The 23775-nt window shown below is 35.2% G+C and overlaps 3 protein-coding genes across 7 annotated transcripts in view; 1 reads left to right on the forward strand and 2 right to left on the reverse strand.

Annotated features, from left to right (window-relative positions):
* spaca6 (sperm acrosome associated 6) overlaps positions 1 to 9840 on the forward strand; it is a 38562-nt gene extending 28722 nt beyond the window's left edge. For 3 of the 4 annotated variants that reach the window (XM_073872105.1, XM_055210349.2, XM_055210350.2), the window contains 9 exons: positions 89 to 145; positions 2863 to 2949; positions 3448 to 3519; positions 3731 to 3754; positions 6990 to 7067; positions 7605 to 7705; positions 9075 to 9231; positions 9320 to 9500; positions 9688 to 9840. In XM_073872105.1, coding sequence (XP_073728206.1) covers positions 115 to 145; positions 2863 to 2949; positions 3448 to 3519; positions 3731 to 3754; positions 6990 to 7067; positions 7605 to 7705; positions 9075 to 9231; positions 9320 to 9500; positions 9688 to 9787 — 831 coding nt within the window. In that variant the 5' untranslated portion in view covers positions 89 to 114 and the 3' untranslated portion in view covers positions 9788 to 9840. Of the gene's footprint in view, positions 1 to 88; positions 146 to 1963; positions 2711 to 2862; positions 2950 to 3447; positions 3520 to 3730; positions 3755 to 6989; positions 7068 to 7604; positions 7706 to 9074; positions 9232 to 9319; positions 9501 to 9687 lie in introns of those variants that run through there. The other variant, XM_055210347.2, reaches the window with a different exon arrangement.
* The window catches only part of LOC129447986 (serum paraoxonase/arylesterase 2), a 315340-nt gene that overhangs the window by 121592 nt on the left and 169973 nt on the right, over positions 1 to 23775 (reverse strand). The gene's annotated exons all lie outside the window — the stretch shown is intronic.
* has1 (hyaluronan synthase 1) lies at positions 18065 to 22396 on the reverse strand. The gene is made up of 5 exons (XM_055210344.2): positions 21768 to 22396; positions 20814 to 21488; positions 20510 to 20735; positions 20287 to 20419; positions 18065 to 19672 (listed from the first exon to the last, which is right to left on the reverse strand). The coding sequence occupies exons 2-5, from the start codon at positions 21477 to 21479 to the stop codon at positions 18997 to 18999; spliced, it is 1701 nt and encodes a 566-aa protein (XP_055066319.1). The 5' UTR covers positions 21480 to 21488; positions 21768 to 22396; the 3' UTR covers positions 18065 to 18996.

Genomic DNA, 23775 nt, shown 5'->3' on the forward strand with positions numbered 1-23775 from the left:
CTGAATTGTTTAACACATAAACAAATTCACATTACTAAAATGTTTAGCATTGGATATTTTCATATTTGTCTTTATTTTACCCTCACAGGTTTCCAATCTGGCCATTTTAAAGTGATGTGGATTACTTCCAGATGCTGTGCTGTAGGTATTACTTTGCCCTATCCTTATTTTACCTGCTGGCAGTTGAACCCACTGTTAATTGTGTTATTTTGCATTTGTTGTGTCTTCCTGGCTTTATAAATCTCTAAATTATTCTGAATCAAGGATTTACGCTATGTAATATTATAGAGACACATCTATATTTCTGGAGTTAGCAAATAAATATCTAATCTTCCAAAAGTAAAGCTTCTTTAGCAAAAGGGGGTTTACTGAGGCTGCTTGTACAATAATGCAGCGGATCATGCACGTCTGCATGTGAAAGCTTACAACCTCTGCGGTAAAACAGTGCAGTAAAAGTACCCATCAGCAACACCCAACGGGTTTATTATGACTGACACAACACAGTTTGGTGCAAAGATTGTGTTTACTGCTCTGTGCACTTGACAGCCTGAATGAAGCAAGTGTGAAAATCTGACTGAATATGAACAGCGCATTGCAGCCTATGCCCATTTTTTTTTAAGGTGGTTTAAATGTGATGATTTGAAGCAGACTGCAAAACTGAGGTGTCTGAAAGCATGACATAAGATGTAATTCTATGTATATTTCGTTCCAGCAACATGGTCCTATTTTTAAAGTATGTCTCTTTGTCCCTGAGACCCTTAACCTGTGAGGTCAAACTAGGTCACAGGTGAGGTGCTCAGGAACAGGGCTTCATACACTTTCACCTTCAAAGCAAAGAAAAAGAAACATTTAGTTTTGTTGAAACGGATTAAAGAAATTTTTGCAGTATTTCTATTTTATTTTTGACTCGTTTATTAGATTTTTTTCACCCTTGTAGGGGACACACCCTATTGGCTGTCTTTGTGCTCTTGACAAAGAAATTATCCAATAAGAGGACAGCTAAGGGTAGTGACCCCATAATATTATCATCACTGGAAATTTCAATCGGAAGCAAGATGTACAAGTATAAAAATGGACATATGATTAGACATGGTGTTGGTTTATTGATGTTGCAATTTAACATCTTCTTTTACTCTTCCTGTGAGTGAGCATCAATTTTACTGTCTGTCAATAGCTTTTATATTTTTTATATACAACCTAAAATGAAATTATATGGTGTTTGATGTTAGTTTTAGGCTGTATGTTGTGTATTATGTATTACCCAAATCCCATAGGATTATGTCATTTGTTCATACTAACATATGGTCCTCTTTATAAAATACTAAATGAATGACATCATTACGCCCTACAAAGCATTGGCTGAACATTTCTCAAAAAATGTTAATAACGTCAAAACGATTATGAAAAGCAAAATTTCCTGCAAATGATGTACACTAAAATTGGCAAATAAAAAATATGAACTTCCTGTCAGAAAACCATGTATAGCATTAGCATCTTATGGAAGTGCGGTGCAATGCTACCTGTCTTCTGATTTTTTTTCTTTGATACGCCAGTTAACTGACTACCCTCTTCGCGTTCTAGAAGGCCTGCGGTGTGGCTCCTACTCACTATTGATTGTCTTGTCTTTGCAGAGACAGATGAATGCATTAGTACCCAAGTCGCCCCTGCCACTGGAAATATATTAACTTCATGTATTAGGCACCCTGTCTCGTTACCATGGCGACACTTCGAAAAGACAGGGAAGGGAGGTGGAGGCAGAAGAGGGGGTTTTGGGGTGATGGAATGGGGGAGGGGTGTGGGATATGGGATGCAATGAGCTTGTGGACTTGATTGGTAATCCTTCTATTACACACACACAGACACACACTGCCTGTGCTGTGTGTCTTCCCATATAATGCTCTATTAGATCTCCTTTTAACATGTGTGTTTGCACTTCTACATTTATCAGTTTAAGTGGCAATTATGCTTGTTCTCGTGTCTTATTATTACACCCATTGTTTCGGTATTGTATTTTGTCTTTATTTCCTTTTTGATCATCACATGCACAATGTCTTTTCCTTTCTCTTTGTTCCGGTCAATTTAGATCATATGCAATATCACAGTACCCCACCATCACCATTAAAAGCCATATTCACACACATCTCTTTCACTCCTATTTGCCCCACTCCCTTTCTCTCACTCGCTTTTTCTCTCTCACACACACAAACTCACACCTCTTTGCAGCAAAAAAAGCTTAATGGGAGATATAATAAGGTTGAAAAGACAATGGGGAAGAAAGAGAAATTAAAAATAGTAGTGAAGAACATGCATGTTTAACATCATTTGTTTTAATAAAGTATTGTCATCATCTTTTCTATATTGTTAAACATATTACACACCTGCATTCTTACCCTCTATGTGTTCATTTGATGATGATGATGTCATTATGATGTCATCATTCTGTAGAATTTTCTGATGTTTCTCAGAATCTCTTCAAACTGAATTTATTCAAGTATAACTAAAATGTTTGTGTTGAAACTGGTATTTTTTAGCTCTGTTTTTGGCACAGCTTTGAACTGTTATCAGTGCTTTATCGATGTCGACGACAGTCTTCGTTTGTGTTGGGGCCACATTCTTACCAAATACAATACAAGGAATGTGGATTCTTGTTTTAACACACTGGATCGAATATTCAACAATGAACCTAAAATAATTGAGGCGGGGAAAGTTGGTAAGAGATACCACCATCAATATGTATTAGAATGTATTTGGAATCATTATAAAACTCAATATAATAATACATGTTTTATTTTTATAATTCATTATAAATGCCATATAGCGTTCACTATTTGATTTTATATATTATAATTTTTTGTGGCGTAGGAAGAGGCTTTGACTTGATGCTGAGGAATATCTTGCTGGCTGAAATTATGCCTATAGTGGAAGAATTTGACCAGGAGACAAATGAAGGTAATGGATGCATCTTATCACTAATCACTAAAGTACCAGCTGTATGCGCTCTTGAGGCCAAACCTGTGATAATCAGTTAACTTATATCAGTGAACTTCAACAGTACTGAGATTACAAAAGAAAAATTAGCCTAAAGATTTCTGCTTTCTTACACAATGTGTGCTTTATTGATTAACGTGTCAAGCAATTACTTAATATACCCACAGCCAGAAATAGATGCCTTTAGATTGACAGGTTATAAAACTGTTCCGATTCTGGTTTATATTTAAATAGTTAACCTCATTCGTTAGTTCATTTCCTGATGCAGCTTTTTGAGGAGCATCTTTTCATTACACTTTTATAAGAAAATGACAGAATAAGGCAGAAAGCAGAGGTTGATGTGAAGCATCATGAAAAGTGCCTGATAGAAATGGACAAATCATCTTTAAATTGTACCTACACCTTTGGTGCAGTTGAGATAAATGGGTCTATTTTTTTCTCCCCCTTCTTCATTTTCAGACACTGTGTATGAGTTCAGATTACAGGCAGCAGCAAATAATTTCATTGCTGAGGCTTCAAAGCTGCCTAGAGGTGAGACTTACATCATCACTTTAATTTTTAAAGGTATAGCATAAACACTGCATTGTTTTATCCCAATTTCCTATTTTTTTTTCATTGCAATTTTTCAGAATCTATCCAGCTCTGTAATAATGACTACTAAATCTGTGTTTTAATCTCATACCTGTGCACATGGACATTATTGCCTGATCTGTCTAACAGTCTTTTCTACCCTTTCTTCCAGCCTCTGGATGTTTTCCCCCCTGTGGTGAGTGATAGTTTTTCATCAATGCTCTCATATGACCCTCCTGAATTAGTCCTGATGAACTGACTTAACTGTCTTATCACACAATATGTATTGCCGGTGCTTCAAAACCTATCCCTCCTGAATAATGTATTAGAGAAATATAAGAGATCGGGGTTTCCTAAAGAGGCCAGGGACTCCTTGCAGGGGAGAAAAATGTCCAAGGACCTTTAATAATGTGAGTTTACGTTTCCAACGTAAATCTCTTTTCCTGGACTACAACAAACACACGGATTGTAGACAACAGTTTACTCCCTGGGATTGGTGATGTAGTAAAGACCAACATTATCATAATTCCTCCCGCTTTAGACTCGGCCTGTAAGTTAACTCCTGTTTGCATTGTATTGTGAGCGAAACTTTCAAACATGATAAAGAGCGTCACATTTCTGGCTGACGTCAGAGGTATTCAGGCCAATCACAATGTACAGATTAGCTGGCCAATCAGGGACACAGCGCTTTTCAAATCGATGAGTTTTGTACAAAATCAGTGCGTTTTTAGGAAGAATGAAATCTGGAGCTAAAAATGTATGGTATATAAAAAATAATGTGTTTTTTAACCATAAACCACGCAAACACATTGTATTATACCAAATACACAAAAAACGTTTTTAGCAATAAAATAGGTGCACATGTAATTAACAGTAGCAAGACTGACATGGTTCTTACATTTTAATATATCCCCCATACAACAGTTATATAATTTATTAAAAACAATTTCACGGACCCCCTGGCTAAGAATTGAGGACCACCAGGGGTCCCCAGACCCCACTTTGAGAACCCCTGCCTTAGACCATAACTATAATTTTTCAAGGGAGCCAGAGGTCCTCTAAATGGTTTAGACAGTGTGGTGACCTAAAACTTTATGTTCCCAAGGACCCCTATATATGCTAAAACAGGGGTCTCCATTTTTTTGTGAGCAAGGGCTACCACAATGGATAAAACAAGAGGGCTACTTTTTAATATAGTCTACTAAAAACTTGTTTTTTTTAATTAATTTTACATGTTAATATATTTTATCATTGTTTAAATGCATAAAAGAAGCCAAGCTAATATAAAAAATATCTAATAAAGAAATTTTTCAATTGAAACTATTAATAGAATTTGCTTTGGCAGGCACCTCAAAGACTCGCGGGTGCTATGTTGCAGACCACTGTGCTAAACCTTTTGTTAGGGACCCCTTTCCTAAAATATACATTACTGTGCAAATGTCTTAGGCCACCATATTACCATTAGATTTGATGTTTTTGCAATTGTATAGTGATCATATATAATTATTCTCAGTCTCTTTATTAGAATACAACCAGAAAAACAGTATAAAAGTATAAGCTGAAGTGTCAAGTATTAAGGATAAACTCCCCTTCCACTTGAGCAATAGCAGGAAACTGCAGGATCTCTTAAACCTAAATGAAATTAAATCCTAATTTCTACTCGAATGACTTCAGGACTTCAGTCTCCTCAAAAAAGCTCAAGATGTGTTTCGTGCCAAGAGAGGTCACACTAAATACTGACTGATGCCTGAAGAAGACATTTAGTTTTAAAATTTGTGTACAAATTTCCTTTATTTTCTGTTTGTATCTTTAAAAAAGTGAAAAATAAATATGGATGGACATTAAAACTTTGCTAAAACAACAAAGCTGGTGATGGTGGCATAAGACTTTTGCACAGTACTGTATGTTTGTTTATATACTTTTTTTAAAGAAACAATTAGGCTATGTTAGATAAATAAAATTGTGACATTTTTTAATTCAGATTTCATTGTACTGCAGCAACTTTCCCAATAAGAAACTGAAAACAAATATAAACAGTTTTGCAGTTGTGCACTCACCTAAAGGATTATTAGGAACACCTGTTCAATTTCTCATTAATGCAATTATCTAATCAACCAATCACATGGCAGTTGCTTCAATGCATGTAGGGGTGTGGTCCTGGTCAAAACAATCTCCTGAACTCCACACTGAATGTCAGAATGGGAAAGAAAGATGATTTAAGCAATTTTGAGTGTGGCATGGTTGTTGGTGCCAGATGGGCGTCTGAGTATTTCACAATCTGCTCAGTTACTGGGATTTTCACGCACAACCATTTCTAGGGTTTACAAAGAATGGTGTGAAAAGGGAAAAACATCCAGTATGTGGCAGTCCTGTGGGCGAAAATGCCTTGTTGATGCTAGAGATCAGAGGAGAATGGGCCAACTCAAGCTGATAAAAGAGCAACTTTGACTGAAATAACTCGTTACAACCGAGGTATGCAGCAAAGCATTTGTGAAGCCACAACATGCACAACCTTGAGGCGGATGGGCTACAACAGCAGAAGACCCCACCTGGTACCACTCATCTCCACTACAAATAGGAAAAAGAGGCTACAATTTCCTCACCAAAATTGGACAGTTGAAGACTGTAAAATTGTTGCCTTGTTACCACTGTGCAGGCTGGTAGTTGTGGTGTAATGGTGTGGGGGATGTTTTCTTGGCACACTTTAGGCCCCTTAGTGCCAATTGGGCATCGTTTAAATGCCACGGCCTACCTGTGCATTGTTTCTGACCATGTCCATCCCTTTATGACCACCATGTATCCATCCTCTGATGGCTACTTCCAGCAGGATAATGCACCATGTCACAAAGCTCGAATCATTTCAAATTGGTTTCTTGAACATGACAATGTGTTCACTGTACTAAAATGGCCCCCAGTGTCACGAGATCTCAACCCAGTAGAGCATCTTTTGTATGTGGTGGAACGGGAGCTTCTTGCCCTGCATGTGCATCCCACAAATCTCCATCAACTGCAAGATGCCATCCTATCAATATGGGCCAACATTTCTAAAGAATGCTTTTTAGCACCTTGTTGAAACAATGCCACGTAGAATTAAGGCAGTTCTGAATGCGAAAGGGGGTCAAACACCGTATTAGTATGGTGTTCCTAATAATCCTTTAGGTGGGTGTATGTACGGAGCAATGAACACTTTAAACAGTTATAATGTTCATTTGACTTTTTATCTTTGTCTTTCTCCAATTCTTTTCTCTGAAATTTTATGTTGACCCCTTAGAACCTTCTGGGGGCAACCTGTTACTTTCATTTCGTTTTACATGGAAGAAAATAATATAAAAGCCCTTGTATACACTTATTTTAAAAACAATTTAGGCACACATGATTATGATAAACAAAAATCATATTGACACATAAATTGGATAAAATGTTTTGTTTAGGTTTCCAGGAGCAAGGTGCTGTTTATAACTGCATGACCTGTCAGTATGATTCCTGTGAGTTCCCGCTAGACTGCCCCGGTGAGTTAATGGCTTTCTTTAAAAGTGTGCAATCTTGTCTCAGTCTACTACTGCATGATATGTAATTCTTTGCACCACCGCCCACTCCACACTTGACATGATGGATATGTTATAGCTCGACCTGACAAAACTGTCTCTGTAATTATGTAACAGCATTTACGCAGCACAAACATCTATTTGTAGCTTTTAACATTATAAAATGTACTTAAGAGCAAGGCAGAGTTGTTAAACGAAACCTAGGGCCTTGACACACTTTCACACATAATATCATTTTGCACAAATAGCCCTTTGGGTCACCTAAGATGGCAGGCCGTCTCCCACACACCGTGGTATTCATTTTCACACTGCACAGCTACAATTACAGCTCAGCATATCACTTCCTTTACTGCTCTCCCCAGAGGCTCTGTTTAAATATTATAATTAGGGGAATGGTGGGCAGAAAGCGCTGCCCCTGTTCTTCTGTTGACAAAAGGCATTCAATTGCAAGGTGAAGTGTTACTCATCTGCTGCGTGTGTGTGATGTGTGCGCTTTTTCAGTGAAAGAAATCAAAATAGAGGAGAACAACAGGACTGAGATGTGGTGTAAGGTTCCATTCCTCTTGCCCACAGACGCAGAGATAGTCTGGAGGTATTCAGTGGTAAGGAAAAACAGGATAAACAGGATTGTACTTTTGAGGGGAAATTACTAGCAAACAAGCAATATGGATTGATTTAAAATATATTTATCCAATCGAGCATTTGACAGTATGTGAATGTTACATTTGAGCTTAGTTAGGGCGTGATTTTATTATTAAGCAATTATATTAAAGGGGACATATCACGAAAATCTGACTGTTTTAGTAAGTGCTATAATTGGGTCCCCAATGCTTCTATCAACCTAGAAAATGTGTAAAAGATCAACTCAGTAATTTAGTTTTGGTAAACCATTCTCTGCAAGCATTTGAAAAAGGTTATTGAAATTTGGCTCCCCTTGTGATGTCAGAAGGGGATAATACCGCCTCTTAATCAGCACTATCCAACCACGGCACTGCCATTTAGTGCAGAGATCAGCTCATTTGCATTTAAAATCCAGATTTAGAAGGTGTCCAGCATCAGAATTTTTAAAAAGCCCTTGAAGCCATTTTTTCACATATAAGATTAAAGTCTGAACTTACTATAACCATTATTTTTAGAGGATTTAAAAAATATTTCCTATAGAATTATTTAAATTTTTTAGATTATCATTATCAAAAATTATAAAAGTTAAATATATGCATTTACAAACTCGTGTTTCGGTAATGAGAACTAAAAAGTTGTCTGCCATGACAAACAAAATTTTTATTTTTATCTGGAGAGAAAAAAATAAGAACTGCTTACCTGGTAGCCATCTTGAGTGTCACAGTCAATTATGTCCCTTCCAACAAATTTTTTGTTGTTGAAAATGTTAGTTCTTGACGGCTGAAACAATAATTGAAAATTGGTGAGGAGGATTAGAAAATTGTTCTTGGGCACATTTATATTCCTTATTATTGTCTTTACATTTACCAATGATCACCAAATACCACACGTTACTTTACTGTAAATGTTTATAGTATAACATGCACTGAAGCTTTTAATTTTTTTTTTAATTTTTTATTATAAATATCTCCATGTCAAAGAACCCAAATCCAGGTATGGACACATTGCGGTAATGAAAATTTCCCCCTTAAATGTGAAAAAAACAACAAAATTGGTTTATATGATGTCATTTGAAATCATGTGCAAAATAGTACATGAAGAGATGTTTGTAACTGTATGCTGCTTATTTTGATAGGATTTACTTTTATTATCAAAATGTTTCATGACACCTCATAAGTCTAATTTCGCGAGAATCACCCATCCAAAAATGGCACATTTTTGCTCACATCTACAAAGTGGCAATTTTAACATGTTATATAATAAACTATCCATAAAATGCAGTCAGACCAAATGTGAGTTTATTATTAGAGCATGTTATTAATCCCTATACTTGCTGAACCGAACATACAGAAGAAAACCGTGTTGATGGACCATTTCAAAGAGGTCACGGTCGGTGTGGATCCTGTTTACTTCATCCCCTCCGCTCGCCTGGAGCACTCGGGCACCTACCAGTGTGAAATATTTTCACAGGAGCATTCTCTCGTACGCATCTACTACTACCTCACAGGTGACCATTACAACCTCTGTGGCACTGTTATTTGTAAACATTTAAGAGTTGTTTTACAACATTTCTCTGTCTCTGTTCTTCACCACAGTGGTCCCTCTGACACAGTTGAGTCATGCAGAACTACAGGATGTCTTTGACCATGCTCTCCTCCCAGGAGGCCAGTTCCCTCACCGCTCCCCCACTGTCCCATTCACCTTGTGGCTGCCTAGCCCTGACCTTCTGACCACCTGTTTGACTGCAGTACTGCTGCTGATCTTCCTTAGTCTAGGGTAATAATACTTATGTAATTACAATTAATACTAAAGTTAGTACTGATGTATTTCATTTTAATGATCATAATCGTATTATATACATTTGTGTTTGCTTTAGTTTATAATATGCAAATAATCAGACCATCATCTTATTATTTCAGTCTTTGGTCTGTATATAGCCTATGAATTGTTTCTCTTTCCATAGGGTGCTGTTTTGGTTGTCCTGTATAAGAAAGACCGGTAACTATGATACAGAGCAAGACAAAGAATACACAGAAAGGGAGATATATTTGATTCACTACTAAACTTGAGCGACATCCACATGAGATACACAATAAAAGATTAAGTGCCAATGAAATGTGTTCTTGTGCTTATTTGGTAGAGCATTGCTTTAGGTTGTGGAGTCAGTCAGCAAAAAAGGTGCCTTCAAAGTGGCTTGTCTGTCAAATGCATTAATGTAAACATCAGTTGAACTTGAAATGAAATGTTACTTGTATCTTAAAAAATGTATGACTTAGTAACAAATCTACAGTAAACTTTAAGTTTAGGTTTTTTATGTTTTAAAGAGGAGGAGAGCACGTGTGCGGTTGGCTGTCGCGAGTGTTTGAGTAAAGCTGTACCACTAGCTCCGGTTATAAAGCCTATTTTATGTTACTAAATATAGCTAGACATGACTCATAGCGTGACTCCTTTTACAGTCATTACTCAATATTGTGTTTCTGTCCGAATAACACTCAAATTGGGCGCGGGTAATATACTTTATTGGCTAGCACTACAACTAAAAGAAGAAATAACATCAAACACAGCCAGCGCTGGTGGATTATGACTTTGCATTGATAATATTATATTATTTGTAATTATTAGGCTTAGGCTAAACATAAAATGTATAATACTAAATATTTAATTATTCAATATTAAAAAATAATAAAATTCTTTACAAACCTTAGTTTATTTATCCAAAACGTCCTAACTGCATTTGAACATATGTCATAAACAAACAAAACCACACATGACGCAACTTTATTGACTCCAAGAAAAAGGACACCGACAATTTCAATTCTTTAAGTGTTGATCATGCCGTCCTAACATACTTTAGGGATTTGTTATTTTTAGAAACCAAACGTCAAGCGAATGTGCGCAAAATCGCGTCATGTGTCATTCGGAAGCGCTCCACCTATACTGTACTGTAACTTTAAGTGCTCTGCTCTACTGGATAAACCAGCTACACAATCTTAAAACTAATCAACTCGAGCAGTGTTTTCACAACATCTGCTTGGATATGTTGAATTGTTTTATTAAGAAAGGGAAACCAAACTGGGTTTGAACTTTGTATCGTCATCTGTGTGGAATCTTGATTTTTAAGTATCAGATCGTTCCAATATGTCCCCTAAATTGTTATGAAACCAAACAGATACGTTTTGGAGACATATAATTTTCTCAAACTTGTATTTATTTACATGAACGTAAATGTAACGTATATTTATACTATGTGTTTAATTGTTTCTGAAGTTAGAGATTTAAATTACTTTATGCAAATTAGCAGTAGCCTAATAACTGGCAGGGTGAATATTGTAAATATTACATATGAGCAAATATGAATATTGCATATCAATAAGTGAATAAAATATTTTACTACAGTAATGACTATCCTGCTAGGTTTTTTTTTTACTTCTTTTTGTTATGTCTTTTTGTTAGCCCCAGTACTCTGGCTTTTCACTCTGGTTCATCCACATTTAAATGCATACTATAAGAATAAAGACATTTGCAGGATAAACCCTCTTTGTTATAGGCTAATCTGTGTGATATACTGTTTGTGAGAGGTAGCCTATATACTCAATAATTTGACACCATGGGCTTTATTCTACTCTTTTATTTAGGCCTGATGAGAGATTATACTTACTGTACCTGTCCGGTGATGAAACGTGCTTTCCACAAATTCCAGTGTGAGCCATGTCTTTTTTTGTTTAAACAAAAAAAAAAAAACACACCAAAGCTGATGCCTTTAGATGACGGCGTAAGGACATTGTAAGCTTTGAATTTGTCTCGATATACGTTCATTACATTTTTTTTGGAACGATTAGACCTTCATAAAGAACTTGTATACTTAAAAAGTCTACAGTACAGTCAAATAGATATTTAAAAAATGTATAGGTCTATATTCAACTAAGATCGTACAGTAATTGTTTTTAGTTGAGACAGATGTGTTATTTTAGTTAGTTGTGTTCAAATAACAAGTAAATAAAAACAGGCTGCAGTCTGGCACTAATTATATTTTTAATCAGCTTCAAAAGTACCGGGAGTACTTTGCTTTCCTCACACAGGCCCCTGCGGATATCTGTGCACGCCACTGGTAGTTTTTTTTTATGAAATGTCTTTCATATTTATTTTGTAGATTTTTTTTATTTCTTCCATTACAAATTTAAACAAGACGACTTTTTATAAATAGAAAACTTTAGGAAAATAATTTTAAGTGAGTTATTAGAAGATATTTAATATATATTACTATTTCGATTTTCACAGATAACACTTTTTCCTGATGTCATTCACAACAGTTCTATATTGATAAACCGTGTTATTAAAAGGAAAAAATGCGACAGAGACGGGCCTATTTGTATCCAGTGACGCAAATTGTACCATTTGGGGGGTGATCTGTTTCGTTGGCAGTTGAAATGTGTGCCGTTGTTATTTTTGGAACCGTTACTAACCTCAGGCTAAGTATATGGGTGTGCCCATGCAGCTACTGTGTAAAGTAAGGTAAGTAGTTGCACGCAATTAAATTATCTACATTTAAATATATAAATTTAGTTGAACTTATACTTTATTGTTTTTAGTTATCTAGGCTACAATTAAATTGTGATCTGAGTAAAATACGTTAAAATTCAGCAATGCTATTATCTAATCATGTTAGTTCTACTTAAATTCAGAAACTATTTTATGTTAAATTTAATTAGGGTCGGTATAATTTTGTTCAGTATAAGTAAATTATCTTCAAATATTTGCCTATGAAACGTTTAACGCACACACTATTTGCAGATTGATATGCTAGTCTTTATTTGGTTTCTTAGTAAATACAATTTTGATCTAAGATTTAGACTGATTAGCCTATTTTTCTTTAATTCTGTGTAATAAATAAACAAAGTTTTATTGTGATTACTGATTATCACAAATCGTCATACTTCTGCTTCGCATGTCTTGCGCTTCCGTATATTGTCAACTTCTTCTGCGGTTTAGCAATACCGAGGTCATGACTCTAACGGGGAAACATCTGGGAAAACGAGACGAATTTTAATATTATCAATACAGAGAATCTGTTGGGTTACTGTACTACGTAAAAATACAGACACGCCTGAATAGCTGAAATTACAAAGAGATACCCTCTGTAGAATTACGCACTACGTCGCGTCTAGGTTGCGCAACCAAAACTTTGCTGTGTACAATGCATGGTTGGAGAAATTAACTATGTAGTCACGACCACAGACGTAGTTTTGGTGTTGATATATATGATAATAATGTTGTCGTACGGGAAACACCCCTGGGTTAAAATAAGTTAAAATATTTATTTATTTATTCTATAATTCAAATTATCTATATAATTTTGCTATGGGTAAACAAGTACACATAGGCTAATAAAATCACGTTTTGTGTCAATGAATGTCTAATCTTATAAAACCTATTAAGCTTTAAACTGGCTGTTTGTGACAGCTTACATAAAGTGTGACAACATGCCCCACTTTTTCTATTTAATAATGGTGGAAATCAGTAGCTTTTTGTAACCAGGACTTAGTTTAAAAGGGATTAAAAGAAAAATAGGGGTGTTATAAATGTGTTCTAAAGGTAAAAAAGTGATCCCCAGTTTCTCTTTATATATTGTATCAATGTATTGTACATGACTCATATTTAGTGGAGTAACCAGGAGTTCTGGTTGCTGTGTGGTTGCTTTGTTGTGTTATAGAGTGGGAAATCAGGAATGAGAAATCTAGAAAGTGCACACAGTCTTAGTCAGAGATTTCTGTTTCCTGTTTTAATTATTTCCAGATGTTAAGTCTGTCTAGGTCTGTAGCTCCTCTGACACAGGGAGTGAGAAGTAATTGCAAACATTTGTTCAGGGTAAAGCATATTTTTTTTTTCCCCATTGGAAACAGACAAAGTTTCCACATTTCTGTCAGGTTTTATCAGGATGATTTATGCAGTCCTTCTGTATCATTAGATGAGTACCAATCTTTATCAGACAAATTAAATCATGACTAAACAAAACCAAACACTGGTCGGAAAACCACTGGATGATGTTAGTATGACCACAATATTGACCTGGGTTGTAAGAATGATACAGGGTTGGTCTTTTACTGGAATTTCATTGCGAATATTTATTTTGGCAAACGAATAATTGCGTCAAGCTAAGCTTGGTCATTTGGCATATACTAAAAGCTGAAGTTAAAAAGTGAATCATGTGAGAAGGATATGAAAGAATGTTATCATTTAGAGAGACTGATTTACAGATTTATATTGAATAAGTAATCATTGTTTTTAAATGTATATGCATACAGAAAAGCATTGTGTTTTTCCTGTTTAAATTTTTCATTAATGTAGTCAAAAAGTTATTTATATTATTAAGTACTCCTTTGTGATTTTACAGGTGTCTGCTGAGACAGATATTAAATTATTTGATTACATTGAACATTAGTGAAGTGTTTGAATAATGATTTATTACAGAACTAAAAAAAATGATTTGCTTCACGATAGATTATAAAAATGTCATGATTGATTATAAAATGTTTGAAAGAAATGATTGAAAGGTTCTTTGTGGAATCAAAATATGGCCTCATGTGAAGAACCTTTCAACCAGACAATATAACAAAATATAAAAGAAAAGTTTAATGAAAAGGGTGTGTTGTCGTTCCTATTCAAGTAGATTGTTATAAATATAATGATTTGTTAAGGTTAATAAAGGTAATGACACTAATTAAAAACCTTTGTGATAAAACCATTTAATTATAGTACTGTAATTTGATGCGCACAATAAAACACTGAACATCAATTTACCTATTTGACACACTCCAAATACAAAGTACCATAAAAAAACTGTATGCTTTGTGTAATGTGTTTTTATCTGTCTTGTTAAAATAAATCAATTCTATATGCTTTTAAAACACATTGTAGATTACAGAAATAACAGTTTGAACCACTACAAATCCAAAATGATAAATTGCTCTTGCTCTTTGGTCTCAAATGTTTAAACACACATATTGTATAACTTAAAACACACATAACTGACTTGCGTATTTGCAGGTCATATCCCATGAATGGTTTAAAAACGACTTTTTGAGAATTATTTACCAAACCTTCCCATGATAATTAGTAAGGGGGTCACTGATTACATCATTGCTTCATACATTGTTAGTAGCTCCACCCACATTAATGCAAATATTTGCTGATGTCATCATGAAAACTGATCCATTTATAATGCTGCGCTATAATACCAAACAATAATTATTATATATTAATATTGTTATATTTTACATTGGAAGAACACAAATCACAGCTACAATCATTTGTATGGTAGCTGTACTTTAATAGATTGGAAATACCAATAATTAGTGTTTTTCTGTCCTTCTTTATAGAAGCTAATGATTATATGGAACAGTATTGTAAAGTGAAGAGCATGGTAGTAACTTTTTTACAATATTGTTTCAGATAATCATTAGCTTCTATGGAAGGACACAACACCATTCGTGACCCTGGACCAGAAAACCAGTCATAAGTCGCACAGGAATATTTGTAGCAATAGCCAACAATACATTATATGGGTCAAAATTATATTTTTTATACAAAAAAATCATTAGGATATTAGGTAAGGATTGTTCCATGAAGATATTTTGTAAATTAAATACCTATAAATGTATTTATCATTAGTAATAGGCAAGTGTTGCTACGGACTTCATTCATTTGGACAACTTTAAAGGCGATTTTCTCAATATTTTTTTGCACCCTCAGATTCCAGGTTTTTAAATAATTGTATCTTAGCAGGATGAAATGAGGTTTACCAAAATTATTTTGACAGAGAGTGACCTTTAATGAAGTGAAACGTTTTGCATGTGCTTGGGTTTTGCAGTGAAATTTTTAAATAACAATAAAATGACTGTAAGTTACATTTGTAAAAATAAGGCATTTCAATTACTGACTAATAACTTTTTCATTGCCAATACATTTACTAAACCTAAACATAAAACCTGATAAAACATGTCAGACACTCAGAGGGCTTGCATCTGTGCTTGTTTATAGGGACATATTTTCTATGCTGACATTTAAATAGTTTTGGGGTGTAAACACTTGTTTTTTGACGTGTTTAACATGTTGGAATTTGACTGACATCACACATAGATCCGCCTGGAAAATTAGTAAACGTTTCAATGCTGCTTTTAATTACAGTATCACCCTGCTAGGCTAAATTCTCAAAATTAAATTCTGAGATAACGTGATTTCAGCCATTCATTTCACATTGATTTCATTCTTTGACATGGCCTTACTCAGTCAATATTAAATATATCAAGGTTATATTTTCACAGAATATTATTTACATATAGAATATGTAGAAAATCACAAGTGTAAATCACAGATTGGTATTTACAGGCTGTGTCACATATATTGTAAAGTAGTCAATTTTACGTCTTAACTTTTCAAACAAATATACTTTTTTTATTAAATATGATTTTTAATAATTAACCTCTAGTAATTGGTGTCCACCTTTCGTTGCCTTTGGTAACAATGTACACACGGTACAAAACCAAAGCAAATCTTCATAAAATAGGAGCAATTAGCACCAAACCACATCCACCTCCCTGTGATTCAGTTTGCGTTCACACGTGACCCGATTCATTCAATCACATGCAAAGGTAAATTTTTTACTTGTTATTCATTCTGTATGCCAAAGGTCAATGATGGGTGATCCTAACTTATTTGAGTAGTTATCCTACAGTGTTATTGATTTTGATGTAAATGACAGGTGAAGTAGCCTACTGATTTATGTCAGGGTTGTACATATGTCAGGGAAGCCTCCCTTACATGTTTGACTAGCCTACTGAAATATCATGATGCTGTTGAGATTCAATGCCACATTCAATGTTTTATTTTGGATAATGTATTTGATTGACTTTAATTTCTTTAAACTTTAATTTCTGGCAGCAAATGTCACAAAAATATAAGAGATCAGGTCAACATTACAATTTTAGAAATTTAAATTTCTTACATTACCAGATTCTTCTAGATCGACTTGCCATTTGTAAATTTTGCCTTGATGTAGATGTAAATGTTTTGAATTGTTTACATTATTCTATCTACAGGTGTTCTCCATGTTCATTGCATTTTAATTCTTGTTGCATGTTGAAATATTTTGTATGTTTTTTTATATATGATCAGTGTGCATTGTCAGTTCATAATGCTGGACTAACATTTTAGGCATAAAGACCTAATATTTTTCCATTACCCAATTTAACTCTGTGGACCCTGTACCAGGTACAAAATTAATTTAATTATTACTTAATATAAAATATTGCTTTAATATTTAATGGTCTGTCATGGACCCAGTACCACATATGAGATACTATTTGAAAGCTTAGACTCCCTACTTTCGGCAGATATGCATCACTTTGAAATATATTTTACTGTAAGAAAGTTATTTACACTTAATTTACCCTATCACCCCCTCCTCATATTTCTTATATGATTTAATATTCACATATTTCATTTTTTTCAGATATGACAAACTATGGTAAGTCTTATATCAAATGAAAGCTCTCACTCTCAGGAATAAGGCTACAGCGTTATTTTTGATCTATTATCATCACATATCCAACAATCGTCGAATGAATAATGAGGTAAAAAAAATCATCTTTTGTAAACGTATGTGAAACTTGAGTGTGAACTGCCTCAGATAGCACATATAGCCACAAATGATACACCATCTTTTCTCTTAGGTCCTACTCTAAATAATGAGTCCATTCACAGCATTTTCTTTGGTTGTGTGCATGAATAATCCCTTGCTATTTATTATATGTGCAAAACAAAAAATTAATATTTATATGAAAAATATATTTTCGCACCCTTCAGTAAAATAAGAATATCTTTTGAATGCGACATGCTAAAGAGTTCATTCTTTTTTTGGGTGTTTACTGTCTGCTGCTGGTAACAACCAGAACTTGAGTCTGCAGTCTGCTAGAGCACACAGAAGCAGAGTTATACACTATCAAAGACAGTGTTTACAACATAAAAAAGACAATTTGGTGTTTCATCATGAAAAACAACCTAAATAACAATATTTGTCACAAACAGCAGCTTTTTATGTAACTTCAAAGGGTTTTCTGTACAATGATATAAATATATTGCATTTATTCCACTGTATGTGGTTATGGGGAAACTTCAAATGTTTTTAGGCAGAAATTATATATAAAAATTGTATTATTCCTCCCTTCAGTTGGAGTAAAATAACTTTTGCATAGATTATGATAGAGAATTTTTTTTCTTTTTTTCCTTTGTAAGCTGAGAATTGCTGGAATCAAACAAAACTGTCTGCTGGTTTCGTTACCACTCAGGGCCAGAGTTATACACTTTTAAATACAGACTTTAGAAAAAAAGAACCATCAAAAAGCGCCTATTTATTTGTGTGTTTATTAGAGGACTGACAACACATACAAACATGTTTAGCACTTTCAACAGTGTTTTATGTAATTTCAAAGGGTTCCCTGTAAAATGATACCAAACTTTTGTATGTACACCTCTGCATGTGGGTATGGGAAGCTTTTGAAATTGGGTAGGCCATATCCCGGCAGAAATTCCCAAAATAGCCTCAGAGTGTAAGAAAGAGGATCAGTCGATATTTCTTTAAAAAAATAATTATTTTATCTCATAAGTTACAACCAAAAAACAAATACATAAATTCACATTTACAGAATATCAAAGATTTCAATAAATAACCTATAATAATAAATAAATAATACATACACATTACATACAAAGAATTCATAAAAATCACTTAATAACACCAACATATTTGAAATTTCTGGCACATTAAATATTTCTGTCATATTTTCATTAGTAGTCATTTTCATAATAAATATGAAAACATCCATATATTGTGATTCTTGCTGTTGTTTTCCACAGTGTCTAAGATCCATAAAATTAACATATACAAGTGTGTCATAAATGATGTGTCATGTAATAAATAAATACCACTATATAAACATCACTTATATACAATAACACGGTAAAAAAACTAAATCTTGCTAGAATTATATGTGTTTGACACATATTTGTCCATCCATTGTCAAGTTTCAGTGTGTTCTGATTGATCACTTCCTTCATTTCCAAACTCTATAATTTGGATATATTGTATGCAAGTACAATATATGCACTAAACAATCTATTTTTCATCATACTGTAATTTGCATACATTAATACATCAAGTACTTCCTTATAACAAATGTGCAAATGTTCTCAAATAAATAATACACTGTGTGCAGTCCTAAACATTCACAGCATAAGTCTGTGAGCGTTTTCGGAATAATCTCCGAAACCAAATCCAGTAGAGACCGATCATGATCAGCCAGTAGCACACATAAGCTACAGATCCATATATCAAAAACTTGGTCTCCTCTTTCTTTTCAGCTTTTGTCCAATCCGCCTTGCTTTCCTTGTAGATTGTGAACCCCAGGCCTGCCAGCAAGATGGCTGCCCACACTGACAGAGGTAACAGAGGGATGTAATTGCCAACCATCTTCCGGCGACCCGATGTCCCCCAGCTGCTTTTGGTCATGGTGAGAATGGCAAAGTATTTGGCGGGCAGGAGGCTGGTCATGTAGAGGGCAGAGTATAAGGACATGAAGATCATCACCACATTTTTTCGCAGGAAGCACGCGTACGCCGCTTTCACCAGACCGATGAGCTGGATGCAGCACAAGACCCACAAGATGTCCCATAGAGTGCCGGTCCAGAAGACCTTGATGATGGTGGCAGTAACGAAAAATGGAAAGATGCCCGAGACGATGGATTCATAGGTCATCCACAGGTGATGCTTGTGCCACCACATAGCGTTGTAGAGCCATTCGCGAAAGTAAGATTTGGTCCAGCGGGTCTGCTGGTTTAGCCAGCGCAGAAACTGGGCGGGGGTCTCTGTGTAACACTTTGAACGGGCGGTATACCTTTAAGAAACAAGAGAAAGTATATTTTAAACCCTGCACATGAGTTTGTATAAGACATGCACACTTTTATAGCGCTTGCTGCTGAGGATTGGTTGTTTTAGAGACCTGTTTTTATAGAGGGGGGTCGAAAAAGAAAGAGCGACTTCATGCAAATGGCTTAAATAGCACCTTTAAAAGCCTGAATCTCAAATCTGTAATGGCATGAAACAAGTTATGAAAATGTTGAAATGCAAATGCATTATGATTTGTTTTTATTTAATTATATGACGTTATTTCTTTAAAGTAAGCATTTGCTTCTATTAAAACATGAAGTCGTAATAAAATGAATACAATGCAAGTGCACAAACACATATAAACATTGCATTGCTCTTTAATTGCTTCTCTTTAAACAGACCTGACAGTGCTTGAACTGCAGTAAAGATAAAGATCTAGGCATTCAAATTCAGACTTGGTATCCATAGTTGAATGGTTAAGAAACGCATGCCATTTTTAATTGATCAATTTAATAGCATGTGGTGAAATTTAGGCAATTATTTGATTTGGAGTTCATCAATAAATCGGTAGTCATTTTAGTCATTGCGTGTCTTGTGAATTATATTCGACAGTTTACTTACTTTGTGGCATAGCCCATGCTCAGCATACGATTGGTGAGATGACGGTCATCCCCAAAGGTGCAGTGAGTACCAAGAAACTTCTGGTTGTACCAGGACTCCAGAAACTGCTGTAGCAAGTCATTCCTGTACAAACCTGCAGCAAAGATAATAAAACTTAGAGATACATATGGACAAAATATAAAAACTCGCATTTGTGTCAAGATCGCCAGAGTTTCTCTCTTACCTAATGGGCCGCTGATACATGAGACACAGTTAAAGAAAGACTGGCAGGATCTCTCGATGTTGAATGCCATCCAGTAGCGCAGGCTGCTCATGAAACTGATATAGGATTCTTTAAGGTTGAGGATCATCACATCGCCTCCCACAGCACCATATTTGTCATTACTCTCCAGCACTTTGCATAGCTCGACTGTAGCCAGAGGGTCTAATTTTGTGTCCGAGTCGCATACCTGATTCAAAGTAAAGGCCGAAGAATGAGTAACTATATTGAATGCATAACATAAGCTTTCTGTTTGAATATCACCCACCTGTATGTAATCCACCGATGATCCTAGCGCCTTGAAGGCTGTATACATCACTTCTCTCTTTCCTCCCCATTTTTGCATAATGCACACACAACTTTTGCTCCTGATGAGCTCTTCAACCTCCAGGCGCTGGGGGTCCTCAAAGACAATGCCTTCAGCGGCCAAATTCTCTCCTTGGGCCCTAGGGTCCCAAGAGTGGTAGTTGTTTTGCCACACATAGCAGCCAGGATCTCGATCCGCAAAGACTTGACGAAACATCTCCATCATGTAGCGGTCGTCGTCCGAGTTCCCGTCCACCACCATGATAATGCGGAGTTTGTCGGTTGGGTACTGCAGTGCCTTGACCGATTGAAGGCACTCCATTAGATAGTTAGGATCCTCCTGATAGGCTGAGATGGTAAAGCCAATGGTCTTCGTGTACGTGCACGGGTTTTGTCTCGCTCGCATCCGGCGATGCTCCAGGAAGGCGAAAAAGCTTTGGACGAGGATGTGGAGGCTGAGCAGCACGCCGTAGAAACCGAATGAGATTATGTTGAAGGGAGACGAGGCTACTTGGAAACCTTTAATGTACGCCCATATCATCACCCCGAGTACAAGAAAAGCAAAGAGAAATGTAAGGATCGCCCGTGCCACAGTGCCAAATTTTCGTAATACTGGTTTGATGTCCATTTTGAAATGCTGGAAGTAATAGAAAAAATTAATTACTTTTACAGTGATATCTACTGTTTTAGTATACACCATCTAAAAGTAAATTACAATTAAATTGTAAAGAAAACATTTGAAATAAGAATTGTTCTACCTTTATCTTCAATAATTGAAAATTAATACTGTATTATGTACACATTATACTCTTAATATGCAAATTCAATTATTTTTTTAATAAAACCAATATGTTATATTATACATATTTAATAATACACATATGATTAAAGTTATCAATAAAAGTTACGAACATACCTGTTGTATCTGACTCCAGCAGATAATTCTTCACCAAGGTTAAGTTTGCTCCTTGTTTAGTCTTGAACTAACCTCTCATGTTCAAAAGCCAAAAACTTATAGTCTGGCTCTGAGCTCATGGAACATCCCCATTACAGATGTGTAATGAGCTACAGATGTGGCATAGCAAAATCACGCCCTCCTCTCACGTCTTTCCTCTGCTGACTCACACAACTTATGTCAAAACTGAAGAATACTCCTTTTCTCCATGACATAGTGGGTGTTATTATTGTAACTAAAGATGTAAAACTGACTTTTTGTGTCATGGTCACCAAGGGTTTTATTTTTGGTCAAAGTTCAAAGTAATCTTTAAAGTGCATGTTGACATTTTAAAGGTGTGCAGGTATATAGCCACATCATAATTAGGTGACCACATTTTTGTATTATTCTTTTTTTTGTCTTTTAAGAAAATATAAATATTTTATATATTTAATTATTTTATATACAAATATTTATATATTTGTTTTTTAATGCTGTCTTCTGATTTGTTTTTTTTAATGCTCTTATTTGCTCATCTAAATTCTTAGAGAAGTGTCTCTCTAGATTGAAATTTAAACAATATTTATTACTGTTTGATATACTGAAGTTTGATGGTGCTGATATGCTGATGTATGTGCAATGGTATTTGTAATGGTACTCCAAGGTACTTCAATTAATACCATGATTAATATCATAGTATCTGTTGAAGCAACCTTAATTACATCAATTTGTATTATATTTGAATTATTCTTTTCTGTGTGTTGAAATCAAAGTAGAAAAAAACTCTAGAAAGACTGCGTAATGACTACTAAACGAAGATATGTAAACTGGTCTTGCGTGCTTGTTCGTCTACATATTTTAAATGGTTGTACTTTTGGCTACTGCGCATATTGCATTTGTCACCGTAAGTTTAGGTCTTAGGTGTGTCATTGATGTCACTGCCGTGATTGGCAATATCTTATCAAGGGCAAAACACCATCACTGCACCCAAGAAAATATGAGGGTGTAAAAAGAGAGAAAAGCAGTTGTTTTGATAACAAGCTTCTCCTTAGAAACGTCAATAATGCCAATTCATCTATAAGATATGGTGGATTGCACAAATGTTGGACATTTTTAGACTTCTGTGAAACTATTGCTTCACCCTCATATGACTGGACATTTAAGAGGTCATGTTAGGTTTTATTATGATGCCATAGTTTCATTGGCATTTGTGTATTTTGGGGGGACCTGCAAACACTAGGCCTTAGGTGGCCCTCGTTGGACCCCACTTTAGGGCAATTCACCCTTACTAGGGCTATCTTTTCCCTAAATGAAATTGACAAATTGATCGTGTTTTTAAAATATTGCCCTCTTGTGGTTCATTACATACAATTCTCTTTGACAGCTGCCTTGATTCCTGCACATCAGGCGTCACTCCAGTTAAATAAAGGAAGTCAGATGCTAAGGGTGTATCCCACAGTATACACCAACGGACCATCACAGTCACTCCTGTGCATTAGTTGGCATACAAGACTTAAACAATTTTAATTTGAAATTGGCACCATTGGCTGCCAAATCTGACTTCAGCACCGCCTTATCACATTGTTGAAGGGAAAGTGGGAACACTCTATGTGTTAATTTTTTACACATTGTTTTGTGTTATTCTTTTTAACACAAAGGGGTGGTTTCCCAGACAGGGATTAGTTTAAACCAGGACTAGATTAGTTTAATTAGGAAATAGTTTGAACAAACATGCATTATTAAAAACATTACTTGTGTGCATTTTAAGGCAAAACAAAGGGCACTCATGTATTTTAAGATATGTCAGTGCAAGTTGTTTTCCGTTTGGACAGCTCTTATTTATTTTGGTCCAGGACTGGTCTAATCCCTGTCTGGGATACCGCCCCATTATGTGTTATTTGAACACATTATTTTTCATTGTGTGTTGATTTTGTGTTAAAATAAATTAAAGGGACAAGATATGTTTTAACAACACAAAATGTGTTGTTCC

This window comes from Misgurnus anguillicaudatus, chromosome 10, assembly GCF_027580225.2.
Source record: "Misgurnus anguillicaudatus chromosome 10, ASM2758022v2, whole genome shotgun sequence".
Classification (NCBI taxonomy): Eukaryota; Metazoa; Chordata; class Actinopteri; order Cypriniformes; family Cobitidae; genus Misgurnus; species Misgurnus anguillicaudatus.

Coding starts and splice junctions, on each gene's coding strand:
- has1 (XM_055210344.2), bottom strand. CDS start 21,479: ATGGACATCAAACCAGTATTACGAAAATTTGGCACTGTGGCACGGGCG. Junction 20,736..20,813: donor CATCGGTGGATTACATACAG/GTGGGTGATATT, acceptor ACTTTGAATCAG/GTATGCGACTCGGACACAAA. Junction 19,673..20,286: donor AGCATGGGCTATGCCACAAA/GTAAGTAAACTG, acceptor TGTTTCTTAAAG/GTATACCGCCCGTTCAAAGT.